At 43.3% G+C, this 17,562-nt stretch overlaps 1 protein-coding gene across 1 annotated transcript; it reads left to right on the forward strand.

Moving 5' to 3' along the window:
- Nucleotides 1-2,777: 2,777 nt before the first annotated feature.
- Nucleotides 2,778-5,231, forward strand: snai1b (snail family zinc finger 1b). The gene is made up of 3 exons (XM_035953589.2): nucleotides 2,778-3,065; nucleotides 3,375-3,929; nucleotides 4,279-5,231. The coding sequence occupies exons 1-3, from the start codon at nucleotides 2,984-2,986 to the stop codon at nucleotides 4,458-4,460; spliced, it is 819 nt and encodes a 272-aa protein (XP_035809482.1). The 5' UTR covers nucleotides 2,778-2,983; the 3' UTR covers nucleotides 4,461-5,231.
- The last annotated feature ends 12,331 nt before the right edge of the window (nucleotides 5,232-17,562 follow it).

Consider the following 17,562-nt stretch of genomic DNA (forward strand, 5'->3'; position numbering starts at 1 on the left):
TTTCATGCCCCAGAAACTTACAGTGCTTTCTTCTTACTTCCTCAAGGGTTCTAATATTTGATTCTTTTGATGAGCTGCCATCTGTAGCATGTAGCGCACACATTGCAATGAAATGTCAAGAACTAAATGCTTGCTATTTGGGCCGATTCCATTAAAAATCCTCAGTGGACGGAGCAGTTTTCTTTAAAGCATAAGGCCTGGGTTATCCATTGTCCCACATCAGCTTAGAAACAGAGCCTGGTAAAAGTTATTGTCCACAAACAACAGAGTTTTGCATCTCAGAGGAAGAAAAGTTCAGGGCTGAAGTTTCTGCACATCCATTTTTACTGCATGGAGCCACACTGCAGGGCAATAGTCCAGATTTGGAGAAACCGAACAGAAATTTGTTTAACAGCATATTAACCCCACTACGCAACTTTCTTCTTGAGAATGATGCCCAAGGGTTTTGTTTTTGTTAGCTGCTCTGTATGATTCTATAAATTATCCTTAAAAGTGTGACACATTTTGTTTAATTCTATGCGCATGTTTGTCATTAATAAATGACAAATAGTTCAAGTTTTTATCAAGATTTATAATAGGCAAGATGTGTTTTATTCTTAGAGCCATACTTTGATTCCAGCTAGGAAAATAACAAAACTGCACCAAGACTGTAATATTTTTCATGCAGCCATTCAAGTGTTTTCTCTCCCACTGTGCCTTAAAAAAAAAAAAAAAAAAGGGTATCAGAGCTGCACTGATGATGATGGACGTTTGTCTGACGACCACAGGAAGTAAAACCTTGATGAAATCAGACTGAGTGAAGATTTGTATCTGTGCTTTGATGACGTTTCAGCAGACGGTGTGTGTGTGTGTGTGAGCCTCTGTGGGAAGCACTGGCTGATTTATCCCTGAGGCCAGAGAGGAGAGAACATCTGTTGAGAGGAGAAAACTTTTCATGTCTTCATGTCCTCACCCCAACCCTGTTGCAACACAAACTGTCTGCTTCGGCCACCCTTTCAAACTGTGGCAAGAAGTGCAAATTCAGCAGTGTGTAATCAGCTGTTTTCACTCTTACAGCCTCCTACAATCTCTCTCTCTCTCTCTGTGTGTGTGTGTGTGTGTGTAGGAGGTCAGGTGGATGCTTTATGCTGTCATGAGTTGTGCAGATGGTGTGGGAAGAGCAGACACACACACAGATAATCTTACTACCACAGCCCTAATGTCAACTGTACATCTGCTGTCACAGCTAGTTTAAGTTCTCCAACACCATTTTTCCCCTGTTAGCATCATCCTCAGCAGCAGAACCACAACTCAGATTACTTTCACGTGTGTCTTCGCTATTTGCTTTTTGTTTTTACTGCTGTCCTGCCCCCCTCTGACCTCCAGTCTACGTGGCGTCGGCGTCAACAAGCGCTCTAACGATGTGTGAACTTTTGGGCATGCCGTGACAATGGCGCCTTTAGACAGGTGCATATATCCCCATCACCCACCACGGCTGCCGAAAAGGAGCTTCTGACTCTCTTTGCAATGCTAAACAGGACCACTAACGACTGTGGCATTCATGCGTAATGGCTCTTGACTCTTGCGCTTTTGATTTGCGCACCAACAGAAGCCCAGTCAAACTTCATTTTTGGATTTGTGCACGCATGTAACCATAGTATCTCACTGAAAAAAGTCCGATGAAGCGTCACAACAGAAGATAAAATAGAAATAAAATAACAGAATGAAGGAGAAGATACGCAAACACAAGAAAAAGGAAGTCATGTTTCATTTTTCTGGTAAATGCTTGATTTTGAGTTATACAGTAACTCACAGGTTTTAAAGAAAAGAGATAAAACATTTCCTCTCGGGGCATTATCTGGAGTAAAGTTGCATTTCACACCCCCTAAAGGCCAACAATTTACCACATCATATTGTTCCTGTCAGCTCGGTTAATTTTACCTCATGTCACGCTGAGAGCAATCTGGAGAACAGTGCTTCTTTTATCTAGGCGGACTTCTTCCCTGCAGAGCGAGCAGCAGAGGTGCAGCCAGGATGAACTATTTTGTATTGAATGGAGAAAAGAGAACAGAGCGTTTGTCTCCAGCAGACTACCTTCTCAAAAACGTCTTCTTCTCATGGGGATGCGGTGAAAGCCCCGAGCAGCAGGTCCGTGAAACACCAGAGGCGTCATAGGATGCAGTGAATTGACTAGAAAAAGGGGCTCTGAAACAACTGTGCACAAATGCATAATGTGAGACGTATTGTGCTTAATTTCAGATAATGTTCTTCACGAGTATTGGAAAGAGTTTAGTGAAATTTCACACAGCTGGGACGATACTTGGAAAAAGTAGATCTATAGAGAATCATTGTTTAGAATGCCTCCAACAGATTTTTCAACTTACAGCGAGGGCCGACAGAGGACGCTCCAGCTTTTTGTGGCACATTTTGTAAATTGACAGCAACAAAGTGCAGAAAGTTGTTCTGAAAACCTTGTGATTTGGCTCCATGTGTTTGTGCGTATCAGAAACGCATCGATGTGCACATTTTGGCTCAGGTAATGAAACATTCTGGATGCTTTGATATTTTAAACTGAGTTGATCAGTCAACCCACGACGTTTAATAACAATAGTGTGTTTCTATAGCTCAAGAGTGGGCCATTGAAGCCGTGAAATGCGCAATTACGTTTGCGCTTTGCAGCACCTTTTGGCACCATTGAACACCTGTGCTGATTGGGGCTGGTGGCGCTCTGACGCATGGGGTGTGTCTTTGGGCGGACATGTGCCCACCCACCCCGCTGCTTCTCCTCGCTGGTTACTATATGAGGAGGAGGCAACTCCTTGACAAGATACATTCAACGTTGGTAGAGGACTTGCTGATCTCTTCAAGCTTCCTTCCCTCCTCTCCGTCCAGCTGCAACTCTCCGAAGCGCGCTTGGATCTGTGCGCACTGGTGACGTGGACATAATTAGATTTTTTAAAATTTAAAAAAAAAAAAAATTTTGCCGAAGAAGCCAGCGCTCAACATGCCTCGGTCATTTCTTGTCAAGAAGTATTTCTCCAGCAAGAAGCCATATTACAGGGAGAGTCAGCTGGAGAGCCAAACCGGTAAGTTTTTTTCCCCCCTCACTGAATTCATCCATCTGATTTGCAGCCATGAGTTCTTCATCAAGTTACCTGCAGACACAGAACAGAGCCAAGAATAAAAGACTCTTACATGCAGCTTACAGGGTGCAAAACATTCTGATGTGCTTCTAGTCATCTGGAAAGTTTGTTGATGAGAAAGTTATGGTAAAGCCTGTGATGAATGCAGGCAGTAACATGACACCAAGAATGCAAACAAGTTTAGAGCTTTATGAGATTATCTGCCGCTTTTGGTGAAAAACCCACCTGACTTCATTTTCTCTGTGTTGCCAGCTTTTGTCCCTGAAAGCTTTCCTCGGGCTGAACTTCCGACACAGAACAACAGCTCTGCACTGACCTGCCACCCCACCAACCTGTTCTTCTTCAGCGTGGACGCCCTGCCTGCGCCGCCCTCCCCGGTCACCCCAGTGTCTCTGCCTCCATCACCCCTGGGTCCTCTGGACCTCAGCAGCTCCCCTTCAAGCAGCAGTGGCGATGAAGAGGAGGATGGCGGACGCACCTCAGATCCCCCCAGCCCAGACGTCATCCAGCACATCTACTACTGTTTGCACTGCAGCAAGACGTACAGCAGCCTCTCAGCACTGTCCCACCATCAGATGTCCCACCACCAGATCCCCTCCGGTGTCCCGCTGCAGCAGACTCCCTCCTTACCCACAGAGGTCTCGGCACGCCCTGCTTTCCACTGCAAACACTGCCCTAAGGAGTACACCAGCCTGGGAGCCCTCAAGATGCACATTCGCTCACACACTCTGCCTTGTGTTTGCCCCACCTGCGGCAAGGCCTTCTCCAGACCGTGGCTGCTCAGGGGCCACATTCGCACCCATACAGGTAAATCTCAGCTTAAATCGCATTAAATTTCCACATTGCTGTGACCATTGATTTGCAGGCTCTGTTTGCTTGTTAATGTAACAGCTGTCTGCACCCTGTGCTCATTGATATTCATTGACGTCTCCTGACGTGTGAGCAAATGTTATTGCTTAGCAAAGCACAATCTAATCTCAGTCTCACAGTTGATCTGCATGGAAAGGGCAATCTGCATTAAGTCACTTAGGGGTGTTTCTGGTCTTTTGTCAGTTATCTCTAGATCATTTGAAAAACAATGACCAGAGGACAAGCCTTTAGGCCTGTGAATGTCTTGAGTGTTTTGCTGGTGCTGACAGTGTTTCTCTTTAACCAGGTGAGCGCCCCTTTGCGTGTCAACACTGTAACCGGGCCTTTGCTGATCGCTCCAACCTGCGTGCCCACCTGCAGACCCACTCCGAAGTGAAGAAGTACCAGTGCGGCTCCTGCTCGCGGACTTTCAGCCGCATGTCCCTGCTGCACAAACACACTGCTTCTGGATGCTGTCCTGCCTCTTAGACTCACATTCCCTGGATGAATCTCAGTTAAGACTGCTTACTGGCCAATACACCCAAAGGACATCTGGAGACTGGTGCCAACTGCATCTACGATATGACTTCTTAAATGCCTTAATTTCTTGATTTTGTAGGTTTATCAGATTTGAGGTCATATTGGTATCCACAGCACATTTTTGTTGCATCCTGTCAAGTGTGTGTGTATGTGTGTGTGATTTGAGGGCAGCTGGACATGCAGTTAATTCCCAGGAAACTCCATTGGTGCCGGCCGGTCCGGGACTTTGGCAATGTTGCAGCTGCTGGGGTGTGTTTGTGTGTCTGTGTATGTGGAGATGTCATTCCTCACCATACTATACATACATGACATGTGTGTGTGTATGAGCAAGTGTGAGTGTTGAGACAGCTGTCTGTATGGTGCACTGTGGAGGCAGGGCGCTGAGAGACGTGTTAGCTGTGACCTCCACGACAGGTGACAGCCTCGTCGCCCCCTTCATGCCACAAACAGTTTCGGCAGTCGATGTGTATTATAGGACGAGAAATTACCACTTGAGCTTGACCAAAAAACAAAGCACAACTTGCCTTCACCAATCGTGTCGTTTCTACAGCCTAAATGACATTTCTTTAGACACGTTTTTTGAAAAATGTTTTTGGTATACAAATTTTATGAAACATTTTGTTAAACATGTATATTTCCAATGGTGATTCTGTGCCTTTTTAAGGGTTGTGTATTTTCCTCTGCCACATGTAAATAAAAGCATTGTTTTTCTTAAAAATACACTTGTGTCTCTGTGCTCTGATGTTAACAGGCATTGTATTGAGTCCATTAGGACAGGCATGACAGTTTCTGAATGGGAAGACAGAGCTGTGCGTTATTTTATGGGTTAGTGTGTGTCTGGGGGAGCGGGGATAGGTTTGTGTGATGCTGAGTGATGGAGGGAACACCTGCACACACCTGCCGGCCTGTGAGCGCACACACACATGGAGAACACATGCCAAAGAGAGAGACTGCAGGTGGGGGGAAAAGGCGGACAAGCAAATTAAGCAAAGAGGAGGGAGATGCTGAGCAAGAAAAGGCCACGTCGGGCAAGTTTGCAGAAGAAAGTCAGTGTGAAATTAGCTGAGTGTAAGAATCCCACTGACCCACTTCCTGCTGGAGGAGTGGCCACAGATGGAAACAGGAAACCTGGCTCAAAACCAACAAATATAACAGCGCTTACAGAACCTCAGGACCAGCACACATCCGCTCAGCGCCATCTGCTCAGTGAGGGCTAAACTCTGGTTACCTTGGAGGAACTTTTGAAGGAAGTCGGTGCTTCTAGGTCCAGCTGAGGGTGAACTTTCAGGGTGAACATATGGCAGCAATGTGTCTCCAATCCCCGCTGCCCTCCTGACCCACACACACTGACGCCAGCATGTCTTAGTGAGGTAACAAAGTGTTTCCTCCAATAGCTCTCAGTGTTGAGAGGTGGATGCATGCACGTGTGTGTGTGTGTGTGTGTGTGTGTGTGTGTGTGAGAGGGGGGATCGAGGAGGTGCTCAGAAAGCATGAGATCAGATTGCATGACTTAGCTCGCCCAATGTAAACAGCACCCGGTAGACTCCTCACATGTGCACACACATTCAAGCACACACCTACTGAATGAAGACGTTCACTTTGATCGAAGGGGATTTTTCATTTGTCTGCCTACCTTTCTGGGCTCTTGTTGAGCGAGAGGTGAGAGTCGTTTAGCTGCTGCACACCTACACAGGCGGTGAGTCAGAGGAACTGGTCACGATGGACTGAACTCCGCTTGAACTGCCCACAGTGACACAGAAGGAGCAGCAGAGGTGAAGGAGAGAGAAGGCATGTCAAAAAAATGCCATAGAGGTGGATAATATTCACTTTCTCCTTAGGATATTCAAAGCCCACCTCCACAATTTCATATCAAACCACACTGCTAAATAGACTGTCATTTCTTATATGTTTCGGCCGTTTTGAAATTTAAAACTCTGACATCTTGCTAGGGGGACATTTTTCTGGTTTGCAGTGTGTAGGAGGCAGCCTATCACTCTATAGCTTTGAGGCAATGAGATCACTGGAGCTGTCACCTCTCCCTTTCAATGCGTGTTGTTGTGTGTGTAATATCATATTGGTCTCCTCAAAGTATTTTAATGTTCACAGCGTCACGCATGCGGCCCCTGACTAATTTGACATTCCTGAGCCATTAGTGACAGACATCCAATACCGTCGTCTAACTGAGAGAGGGCTGCTCTGTCTGCTCTTCGTGCAGCTTAAATCAAGGTAATAATTAGATTTTCCCCTAACAGGAAATAATGTTATGCTGACCTAATTACAAAGAAAAGGGGACTGCCGCTCATTTAAATTTTGTACTGTTATTCTCATGGAAAGAATGTTTAAGTGTTTTCACTTCGCTCTAATAAATGAAAGCCATGAAACTTAAACAGCTATTTTTCTTTTCCATTTATTTTTCTAGCAGAAGTTAAAGCCTGCCCACTGTCTGATGACAAATTAGTACTTCCTTGGTTTTGTGTATGCAAAAGCCAATGTTTGACAATTTGTAGTCCGATGAGCTTTATTTTGTAGAATGGCGTCATCGTGGAAACAGAAAAATATGTGGCTCTTTCTAAACAATCATCCAGACTAGAATCAAAAGGGAGGCTTCACATGTGTGTAACAGAACCGACTGCAGGGCTGCATGACCTCCAGTCTCTGCCTTACAGCAATAGGAAGCAGCAGTGTATGTTCACAATGAAACAAACTTTTTCCAACATGTGGGACAAACATTTTTGCAAGTTTTCTCCCTCTACTGCTCTGCTTTCAGCGCATGTGTTTGCAGTCATGTTTAGGCTGCAGGAAGTGGCCTGTCGGTCTTGTACAAACACAGCCCGTCCAAAAAGTGCTGATATAAAGCATCTGGGTGCGGCTACAGCTGTTTGTGTGTACATGGATGCATGTGTGTGTTTGTGGGTCCCTGTGAAGGGTAGCTGTCTCTCTGCTGGGCTTCACAGTGGTCCACAATGAGCGGGGGAAAGTGTTAGAGCGCTGAAATCAGAACTGGCAGGGTTGGCAGAACTGATTCACTGGAGGATCAGATTCAAGCCAGGAGGGCTAAGTCACTGGGTTAAAGTTTCAAACCTTCTTACAAGCTGCAGAGCTCTTACACAATGTCACTGGCCAAAGCCTCAGCACCAGCCTCCTCTGCTGGAGCTGTCCCAGTGGACTCTCATCTACCTTTGTCCTTTAAAAAACATAGAAAAAAAATCTCATCATTTACATTTTTAAAGGCCTTCAGCCTCCACTCTGCTCTGGAAGAAAATAAGGGAGCCTGTATGACGGGGAAACAAATGGCATTGAGGTTTGCAGGAAAGGGTGAACTAGGGATAAGATATAGTAATGGGAGGAGGAAAGCAACAAGGGAGAAGAGACTGGACGCTGGAGGAGGAGGGGAGTGGGTGGCTTGGTAGGTGTCTGCAGAAGAACGAGCGTTTCTGTTTGCGGGCCATTAATCAAATCAGTAGGGAGTAGAATTTACTGTGGAATGCCACATGTTGCAATGCAGACTTGATCAATGACGTGCTGTGAGGGCAGTGAGATATGCTCACTGCGGATGCTTTTCTGGTGACGGTTTTGTAGATTCCTGGATGGTTTCATGCAAACAGGCTAATCCATTTGCAAAACACATGCATGTCTTTCTTCTCCAGGTGATGAATTAAATAAAACAAAAGGACAAATTCAACACTAGGACCTATAAGAAGGCGTCCACATGCATGCAACTAGGTGACAAATGCATACAAAGCGCTCAGATCTCTGGACAAATAAACCACTTTTACCCAAGGACAGGATATGGCCAACAGGAGGGGGTACACGCCATTTCCTGCCCACCTCCGCACTCCCGCTGTCCCTGTCAATGGTGTGTGTGTGTGTCAGTGATTGTGTTATGTGGCTGGTGCTTTCCTCCTGAACACAGACCCTCTGTCCCACAGGGTCAGAGGCTAGAGGATGAGCCATAAAGGGACGGGAGGGTAAACAAATGAGATACTCTGTGTGCAACAGACTTTCCCAACTTTGTGTCATCCAGAGCTCCGTACATGCATGGATCCACTGCACACAAATAGTTAAAAAGATGAACTACACTGCTGAGCTCTCTCCACTACTGTAAGAGAGTGAGAGAACCCAGCTAGATTTTTTTTCTAAAAACATTCTGAGAAATACCTGCAATGTTGTAGTAATGTTTTTAGCAGGAATTGTATTAAGCAGAAAGTTCTTCTCAGAACATTTTCAGTATATAACATTGCTGGAATGGTTTTTGAAAGAATGTTCTATAATGTAAAATATTAATCTATAACGTATCTATGATAATCCCTCAACAACATTCCAAGAACATTCTAAAAATATTGCAGGAAAAAGGCTCTGCTTTTGTCACATTATGTTTTATAAAAACACATTCTGTCTTCTGATGCCTTAATATATTTAAAACGTTTTCTGAATGTTAGATTCAAATGTTTTTTTAAAAACATTACAACTGAGGTATTGCTAGCCAATGTTGTGGGAACATTCCCTGCTTGCTGGAAAAGCAATGAGGATGAGGATCTATCTTTCATTATAATTTAAAGAGGTGACTTTCCTAAAATTTACGTCCATGAAAGATTATAGACAAGAATAAGCAGCTTAATGAGAATAAATGCAAAGGTACACCTCGCAAGGGGCTCTGCTGTTCGTTTAGTTTGTATTTGCATCTTTTATTTAGCCATGCAGCAGCAGAGAAAGTAAAAAAAAATATTGGGAAGGCTTCTCATGGATGTGCCATTTCAATCACAGAGTGTGATAACATATAAATGTAAATGCAGTTGACTGGGGGATAATTGCATTTGAATATTGTCTACAGTAAAGCAGGTTAACTCTTTGAAAATGAAATGACAAATGCCCCCTTCAATTAATTTTAATATGTTCATAGAATGCCTACACAGGTATATGAAAATTAAAATGATATTACGGCATTTTAATTTTACTATTTACTCAAATTAATCATACATATGAGAAAAATTACAGTTCTATTACATTTTCATTGCAATTTAGAGTTTCATTTAAATAAAGAATGTTATTATACCAGCCAGCTCTGAAGAGACACCATCAGCCTGTAGAATTTGAATGAGCTAAACTTAATGCTGGATTTCAAACATTCAGCCTGCTTTGGAAAGTAGCTAGTATAAAGATGTAAACTTTTTCAAGAAAATAGTGTGCTTTTACTACGTAAACATGATGCAACTACAGTTTCAATGTAAGTGAGGTTGACAAATGGAGATGCTCCATGTCACAGTGACTTCAAGGTGGATCATCACACATTCGTTGCTGCCACTTGTTAGAATTACACTTATCTCATTAAGGTTATGTAACGTAGATGAAAAGGGAGGATTTACTGTGGTGGTAAATGGAGGAGGTGGTTTACATATGCTCCACGATTGTGTTATTTTATGAATGTATTACCATAAAGACCTTTGCAGCTGAATTCCTGGCAGCTGGATGTTAGTTTCTCCTGCTGTTTTGATAATGGGAGGCTTAAAGTTAATGTCCATACAGCTAAGATAGCTTCTCTGATGCTCCATTATTGCCCTTTACTCAAGAACATAAGTAAAGAGTAAGTGTGTGCAAAGTGGAAGCATCTGTATCTTTAATTAAAAGTTGCTTTACTTTCCATGATCCTTGCTCCATGAAACTCTGCCTTGCTACACCCACATGTGTTGCGCAGGGCTGTGAGGACGCGGTTTCATCAGTGATAATGTGACCGGGGCTTAACACACTTCGTTTCACTGATTAGCACAGCTTCACCCGCAGAGGGGTGACGAGTCAGTGAAACGCAGGGTTTGCTCGGACGGAAAAACCAAACCTTGATTTGGTGTGAAAAGCTGATCAGTGAGGGGAGCGATCTCCTGCACATGCAGCTGTTAAAAAGACATGTCAGTGGCACTGTCATGTATTTCAGCTGTGAGCCAACCGGGATTATATGTGGTGCAAGAAGAGGAGTGTCGGGACTGAATGCGCACCACACAGTAAGCAAGGCTGAGGCCAACAAGCCATGACATGAGAGAATAAGAGAGCACTAACCGAAAGCAGAGAGCAGGATGCATTGAGAGTGCATTCTGAAACGGGGGATGAGGTATCCGAAAAGATATGAAAGAATGAACAACACAGTGAATTATAATAATAACAAAGGAGAAGATAACACAATAGAAAGACTGCTTTAGTGTTTTGCTTGGACTTCCACGTGAGTCTGAGCTACACTTGGCATCACAGAACTAAAAAAACTCTCCCGTGCTGACTGTTTTTCTTCTTCATCTCTGTCTCATCTCATATTGTGTCATTCTTTCTCCCCGTCTCTCCCTCCTCTCCTCTTCTTTTTTTTTTTAAACACAGGTATTCAGGTATTTGCCCCCAGGGTGCTGCTGGTAGTGCTGAGAGGTGCAAGGTGCACTTTTGTCCTCTTGTCAGGGCCTGTGTGGGCCCAGGGGGGCACCGGCCGAAGGACCAGGACAGTTCTATTGTCCCGACACATTCCACTCAATGAAGGATATGGTGGGGAGCGAGGGAGGGGTGCCGGGCAGAGGGACCAGGACGGGTGGAGAGCAGCCTTTGAATGGGGATCTAGAGTTTGTGTGTTACTACACAGAGCACAGATTGCCTCCCTTCTCCTCCTCCTGCCCCCGTCTTGTCCCGTCCTATCCTGTCCCTTGAGGAGCCGCAGGGCAGACAAAATGCACCTGCCTGAAATCTACACCCCAGGGCCAGATGCCTATCTCCCCCATCTCCATGGTTTACCAGAAACACTGAATGTGCCACACACACTGGTGTCCACTTACAGTGTTTTAAAGGCACAGAGGGACATCCAGTTATGTTGTACCCTAAAATTAATTGAAAGAGTTGGTGAGCCATTCACATTGTGCTCATGTACATTTGGAAAGAATTAAATCCCCAAACAGAATTCAGTTAACTGAGCAATCTTAAAGGGAAACTGACACATTTTACAGCTCCAGCTGATTGGAATCTTGAGTCAGTGTAGGTACGAGGAAAAAAAATCTAGATGTGTTGCAGTCTGACTCACCTCATGTAGATTGTGGGTTTAAACCCACCTGTACAGACAAGTCCTTATGTAGAATTTTATCCCTTCTACGATGCTCTTTTTGAGATTGCACTGTCTACACTAATGCATTATTGTCATCCTTTAATTTTTGCTGTTGTTGTTCTTATGCTTTGTGTTTTAATATTTTGTAAAGTATCTTGTAACTACAGTTTTGAAAATATTTTTATGATTAGAACTATTATTATTGTTGTTATTATCATCATAAGCCTGCTATTGACAGGACTATGCAAGGCTAAGTGTGTGGAGGTAGAAAGAAGTGACTCACTAGAATCTCAGACAGAACTGTCACTTGTCACATTGCATTATGGGTAAAACAGAAAAAACAAAATCTGAATGTATAGAATGAAATGACTAGCTTTGAAAAACATTTTGCTGTATGCGAGCCAGCATTCTTTTCTGGCCGACTTGACTACAACCTTCAGCATAACGGAAAATACATCATTGTTGTGAGCATAAACAAGGTTGAGAGCAAACAGACAGATGACAGCTCATTTCACACTACAGACTGTGACAGAAATATTAGCAAAGATATTAAAATTAAGATGCAATATTATCATGAGGTAATATGTCTCAGTTCTATCTATCTATCTATCTGTCTGTCTGTCTGTCTGTCTGTCTGTCTGTCTGTCTGTCTGTCTGTCTGTCTGTCTGTCTGTCTGTCTGTCTGTCTGTCTGTCTGTCTGTCTGTCTGTCTGTCTGTCTATCTATCTATCTATCTATCTATCTATCTGCATACAGTATATTCTAGTGCATAAATGCTGCCTCATTTGTTGTCTCGTCCTACAGTAATCAGCACAGATAACTTCATGTGGAACTCTTTCCTCTCTTTTCAGTGAAATATTAAACCACATGATCCACAGAGTGCATGGACACACTTAAGCCACCGTACACGGAGAGCCATAATTAATCACATCCAGAGACATTTTCTAATAGCTGTCCCTCTCTCTCCCACACTCCGTCAAACACATTTTTTCATGGTAACCAAATCTCCACATAGAACCCTGTGTTGCGTATTTACCACTCCATTTTTGCGGTCTCTCATCTCCCGCATTATAATCACATTTCTCTGCACCAGAGCTTAGCTTGCCATGTTTTCTTTGGCGAAGCAAGAAGCGTTCTCGGTTTGTCATGACTTTCGGATTCGAAATACACGAGCGGCTCGGAGGTCTAACGTTGCATGTCTGAACACATGGTCAGGCTGATGTGCATGCTTGTGTGTGAGTGTCACTGTGTGTTTGTGTGTAACCAGACCCTCTTGTGCAAGCAGGGACAGGTGTGTTACCACCTGACCACACCCCCGGGCCACTCGGCACCTCCTGTCCCTAACACCTGTCCCTTTCGTCTGCGCAGAGACCTGTATACCTCTCCTCTTTCCATGTCACACACACTCACGCTGGAGGTGGTTTGTTCTGGGAGGACGGCAGGTTGTTGGGCTGAGACGGACGGAGGGGGATCCGATCAGGCAGGCTGGTGGCCAGTTTGCTCGAGTGTCGACGCAGCTGTCCCTCTGAAACTAGAACTCCATCGAAGCATCCAGCTCATACTTCCTTTCTGCCCGGCACCATGGTGTCATCTCTGCCCACACAGTAACATTGCTGCAAGCTGTCGGAGGGCTGCGTCAGACCTTTATGTCCCTGTGAACAACAGATGGGGATGTATCAAAACATAATCTTCTGTCTATGTCCAACACACAACATAGCATTTCATTTTTAAGCTTTGGCTATCATCACTATTGCTTTATGATGAAGATTTTCCTTGCCAAATTTAAACGTGATGAGGCGGCTGCATTCCAAATGTCATTTTGCATTATTTTAAAAAATAAATTCCTGTAATAATGAGACTGGGAGATTAAATAGCTGAAGATTTTCATAAAATAGAAGAGTTGCTGCATCCTCTGGAGTTTGTGAAAGACTTAAAAGAACATTTAGGGGATGTGGGTCACACTAGTTTTGCTTACCGTGATTGTGTACCTCTCACTTTTAGCAATTACCTTAAAATGTTTAAAATCTCCACCAAAATTCAGACACGTCTTGGATTATTTCACCACAACATTTAAGTAAAAACATAAATAAGTCAGGGGTGTCTGACAATGGCTTCCAAACATCCAGATCAAGTGTCTCGTTATTCTTTTTCCTTCTAAATAATACATTTACATATTTGAGCATTATTCTTCAGTAATTGTACTTACTTTGTTTCATTATTATAGGTTTTGGCCTGTTTAGTCTACACTGTATTCATTTAAATGATGGTGATATGTAATATGCTGCATTCAAGTTTGCATGATAGCAAAGGGAAGGTGTCTTATTTTTATAACTGTTTCTGAGTGTTTATATCACCAAGATAATAGTGTCATGGATGGAGTAAAACCTCCATTTGGAGTCAAACACTGTGCCCTGTAATATCATATCATATGTTCTTTGGTTGATGGGATACATCCACCTTTCTTTGGGTGTCAGACCCTGACAAAAATCTCAGCATAGCTTAAAAGTCAGATACTTATCATCACTGTAACTCTGATATGACACGAATGTAGTGTTAATAAAGTTTTGATCTATGAATGCTTTTGCCTACAGTGCTAATGTCAATTTTATGTTAAGAAAAAAATATGTTTAGATCACACGATCATCATTCTTATTGACTTTCCACTGATGTCACAGAATCCTCAGATTTTTTTGTGAAACAAAAGCTATCATATTTGTTAGGAATCATGACCAGATTGACGACGAACAGTAGGACCCAAGTTATAAAATTTGAATTTTCCTCTTGGTATTTTTGTGTGTATTTTTGTGTGTAAGTAAGAGTCAGAGAGAGAAAGGGAGGGAGAGGTCAAAGCAGCCTGAAGGCCATTGTAAATTCCTCGCTGGCTCAACCAAAGACATTCTTTGCTGCTGTTTTTCTTTCTAATCTCTATGCTCAGATTACCAGCTAGAGGGCCTGAACAGATGAGAGGAGAACAGGGTGGCATGCATGCACGCACATGTGCCCAAACAGGCACGAACAACACACACACACACACACAAACACACACACACACACACACCATCTATCTATGCATCCAACACTAACACACTACAGTACGTTGCAGCGCTGGATGCCACAGCTCACTAATGGGAGATATCATTTCCATCTGATTCGTCTGTACTGATGCTGGATTTTGTATCGCAGAAATAAAATAAAAACTCACCAGCACACTGAAATCATTACCCGAGAGCTTGTTTTTCTGACAGCCAAAGAAAACAACACCCCTGTGGAGAATGCTGAAAGGATTCCCACATGACAGCCCCCCAGTTCCACTCAAACACACACAAAATGCAGCATTTGAAACTGGAACCTTCGCATAAAGCCTTTCCAGATGTTCCCAAATCGGTTTCACCGGAATGATGGCACTTGCCTAAGATACACTATTGGATTTGATCACACTTAGTAAGTCTGTTAAACAAATAAAGTGCCTGTGGGTCTGCAGAATAAGCAAAGTGGTGAAATATGTGTTAGAGTCTATGTCACACCATAATATTTTAAATGAGTTAACAGCTTTTTTAATATACAGCAGATGCATCTATTTGAAAAACAATATTATTGCTTAAGAAAAGGTGGCCTGCTGATGCCTCATAAGAAGAAATGTAGAATGTAACTGAATGAAAGCTGCAGATCCCCGATTTCTCAATTATATTCAGGTAGCTTCAGGAACTTAAACATTTAATGGTATTCCTGGGATTGTTTGACATGCTATTGCTTTTTAATGATTTAAAAGTTACGATGTTGTGCAAAATGACTTAATCTCTGATATTTAAGGTTTGATGATTACAAAATAGTTGATTTGTACAGATGTCTTAGCAAAGTTTCCTGATAAAGTAGAGGAGACTAAGATCTTTGTTTGCAATGTACAGTGTATTTTATTTCTACAATTTGGTGCAGTATAGCTCCACTTGGGCATCTATGGCACAATAAACAGCTGCTGTGACATTGTTATTTTCCACAAGCTGCTCAGCTGTAGTCCAGGCAGTCAACCCTACACCAAGATCATTCTCCACACTGACCTTAGCGACGGTGACATTTTAGTTAAAATCTAAAACTCCTAACTACTTTAAACTGTCATTGAGTGGCTTATTGTTGCTCCTTCGCTTTTAACAAAAAACATCTTAGAAGTTCCCCAAATGTGTATAAAGATACAAGGTGAATCCATAAACAGAGGCGCAGTACCTTTTAACGGTATTCTTGATGAATATGTTGCACTTCAATATGTCAGGGAAGAGCTTTGGTACCACAAATCACGGCTATTTCAAGGAAAACAAAGGGAAGCATCCCTACATGGGGCCATTACGACACAAAATATCTGTCTTTGCAGGAAAAGCTCCATTTGCAGTCAGATAATAGGCAGCTGAAATTAAATCTCACTGCTCGAGTCTCAGTGATAGGAAATGCATTTGGTGTCGTGACAAAATGTGCACATTAAGCTACGAAAAAGGCAGTTTCATTTACCTTGTATATTTTTGAATGTCATTAAAGAATTTCACTTTGTGTTTGCAGATATTTACAGCTGAGCCATATCCTTTCTATTCATTTTAAACCCGCCGGTAACACACACAACAAAATTTGTGCACTCCACCAAGTCTTACGGAAAGGTGCGTCGGACCATAAACTCACTGTGAAAGAAGCAAATAATAATCCTGCATCTCTTGTGATCTGTAAATATCATTCCTCTCCTCCGACCTCGGTAAGTTAAAATCCACAATTTTACACTTTAAATGATTGAGGATGCAGGAGACGGTCTGTTTTTCACCCTTGTGCTTTGTTTTTTGAACAATTCTGAATCACCTGGAGGCGCACAGCTTCCATTAGACACTGATTTTCATCTGCTGGGCCATAAATGTAGAGTGAACTTTCTCTAAAGCCACACTACTCACCCACACGTCCTAAACAGCTGGGTAAATCTGCCCCCCCTGTGTGGGGACAACACACAGGGGGGCTGAGGGCTTAGTGTGGGCCCAGTAAGGTGCTCCTCCAGGGGGCAGAGACCAGCAGTCAGTCAGACTACAATCAAATCACAGAAGGTCTCTGTTGCCGCTTTGGTTTCTAGTGAAAGAAACCCACAGTGGCGCGCTGTGAGCAGATGGCACAGGTGTAACGTAACAGGTTGTGCTCCAGTTAGTTTCTATCCATCTGTAACCGTTTTTTGCTCACATAAAAGTAATTACAGGGGTCTCACAAACACGCTGCCGTGTCCCTTCCCCTCCTTTTTTGGCCTTTTAGGCTTAAAAGCAAACGACTGATCAACCCAGAAGTAACACCTGATATTAAACTCAGGAACCAACCTGGGGTAGGGTAGGGGAGGGGCCGCAAAGCTGATAAAACATACTAGTTAAGTAATTACCAACACTCCAACTCAAACCCCCACTGTTTTGGCATAGCTCAGGCCTGGCTGAGCTGCTGGGATGAACCAGCATGAGTCCTCACACTTCAACAGGTGTGGAGAGAAGAAAGAGGGGAAGAGAGTGAATGATGAAAAGAAAAGCAGCAAGGAAAAAAAAGAAAGAAGAGAGAACACGAGCACCTGTTTTGGCCTTCCTTTTGCGGGCTGGGGCTTGCTCTGCCCCGCCCTGAACAACACATTCACGTCTCAGTGCCTGCTCAGCTATGTGAAGTGGCGCTGGGGTCAATTTTCAGGGGTTAGGAAGAAACAGAAATGGGAAAATAGTCAAGTAGGACTAGCAATTATGGTCGGTAATTACTGACGGTTAAGGCTGTGAATCAAAATCAGCTGCAGGTCGTTTGCCTCATTTTACCTCGCAGTGGCAAAGTGCAAGCATGGAGAAGCAACATGAATAGGGAGCAGGCAAGTTTCATCACAAGCTCCTCTACAATGGTGGGTTATTTTAGCTTTGGTGCCAGTCAGCAGCATTTGGCAGCTCTGAAAAGGTCTGACAGTCAATGGTTTGAGAATTTAAAAAAAAAAACTGCAGCAAGTGAAAG

The sequence above is a fragment of the Amphiprion ocellaris genome, chromosome 8 (assembly GCF_022539595.1).
Source record: "Amphiprion ocellaris isolate individual 3 ecotype Okinawa chromosome 8, ASM2253959v1, whole genome shotgun sequence".
Lineage (NCBI taxonomy): Eukaryota > Metazoa > Chordata > Actinopteri > Pomacentridae > Amphiprion > Amphiprion ocellaris.

What these genes read in the sequence shown, in the direction of transcription:
- snai1b (XM_035953589.2), top strand. Translation starts at nt 2,984, where the DNA reads ATGCCTCGGTCATTTCTTGTCAAGAAGTATTTCTCCAGCAAGAAGCCA. An exon ending in TCAGCTGGAGAGCCAAACCG is followed by an intron (nt 3,066 to 3,374) that starts GTAAGTTTTTTT and finishes CTGTGTTGCCAG; the next exon opens with CTTTTGTCCCTGAAAGCTTT. An exon ending in CCACATTCGCACCCATACAG is followed by an intron (nt 3,930 to 4,278) that starts GTAAATCTCAGC and finishes CTCTTTAACCAG; the next exon opens with GTGAGCGCCCCTTTGCGTGT.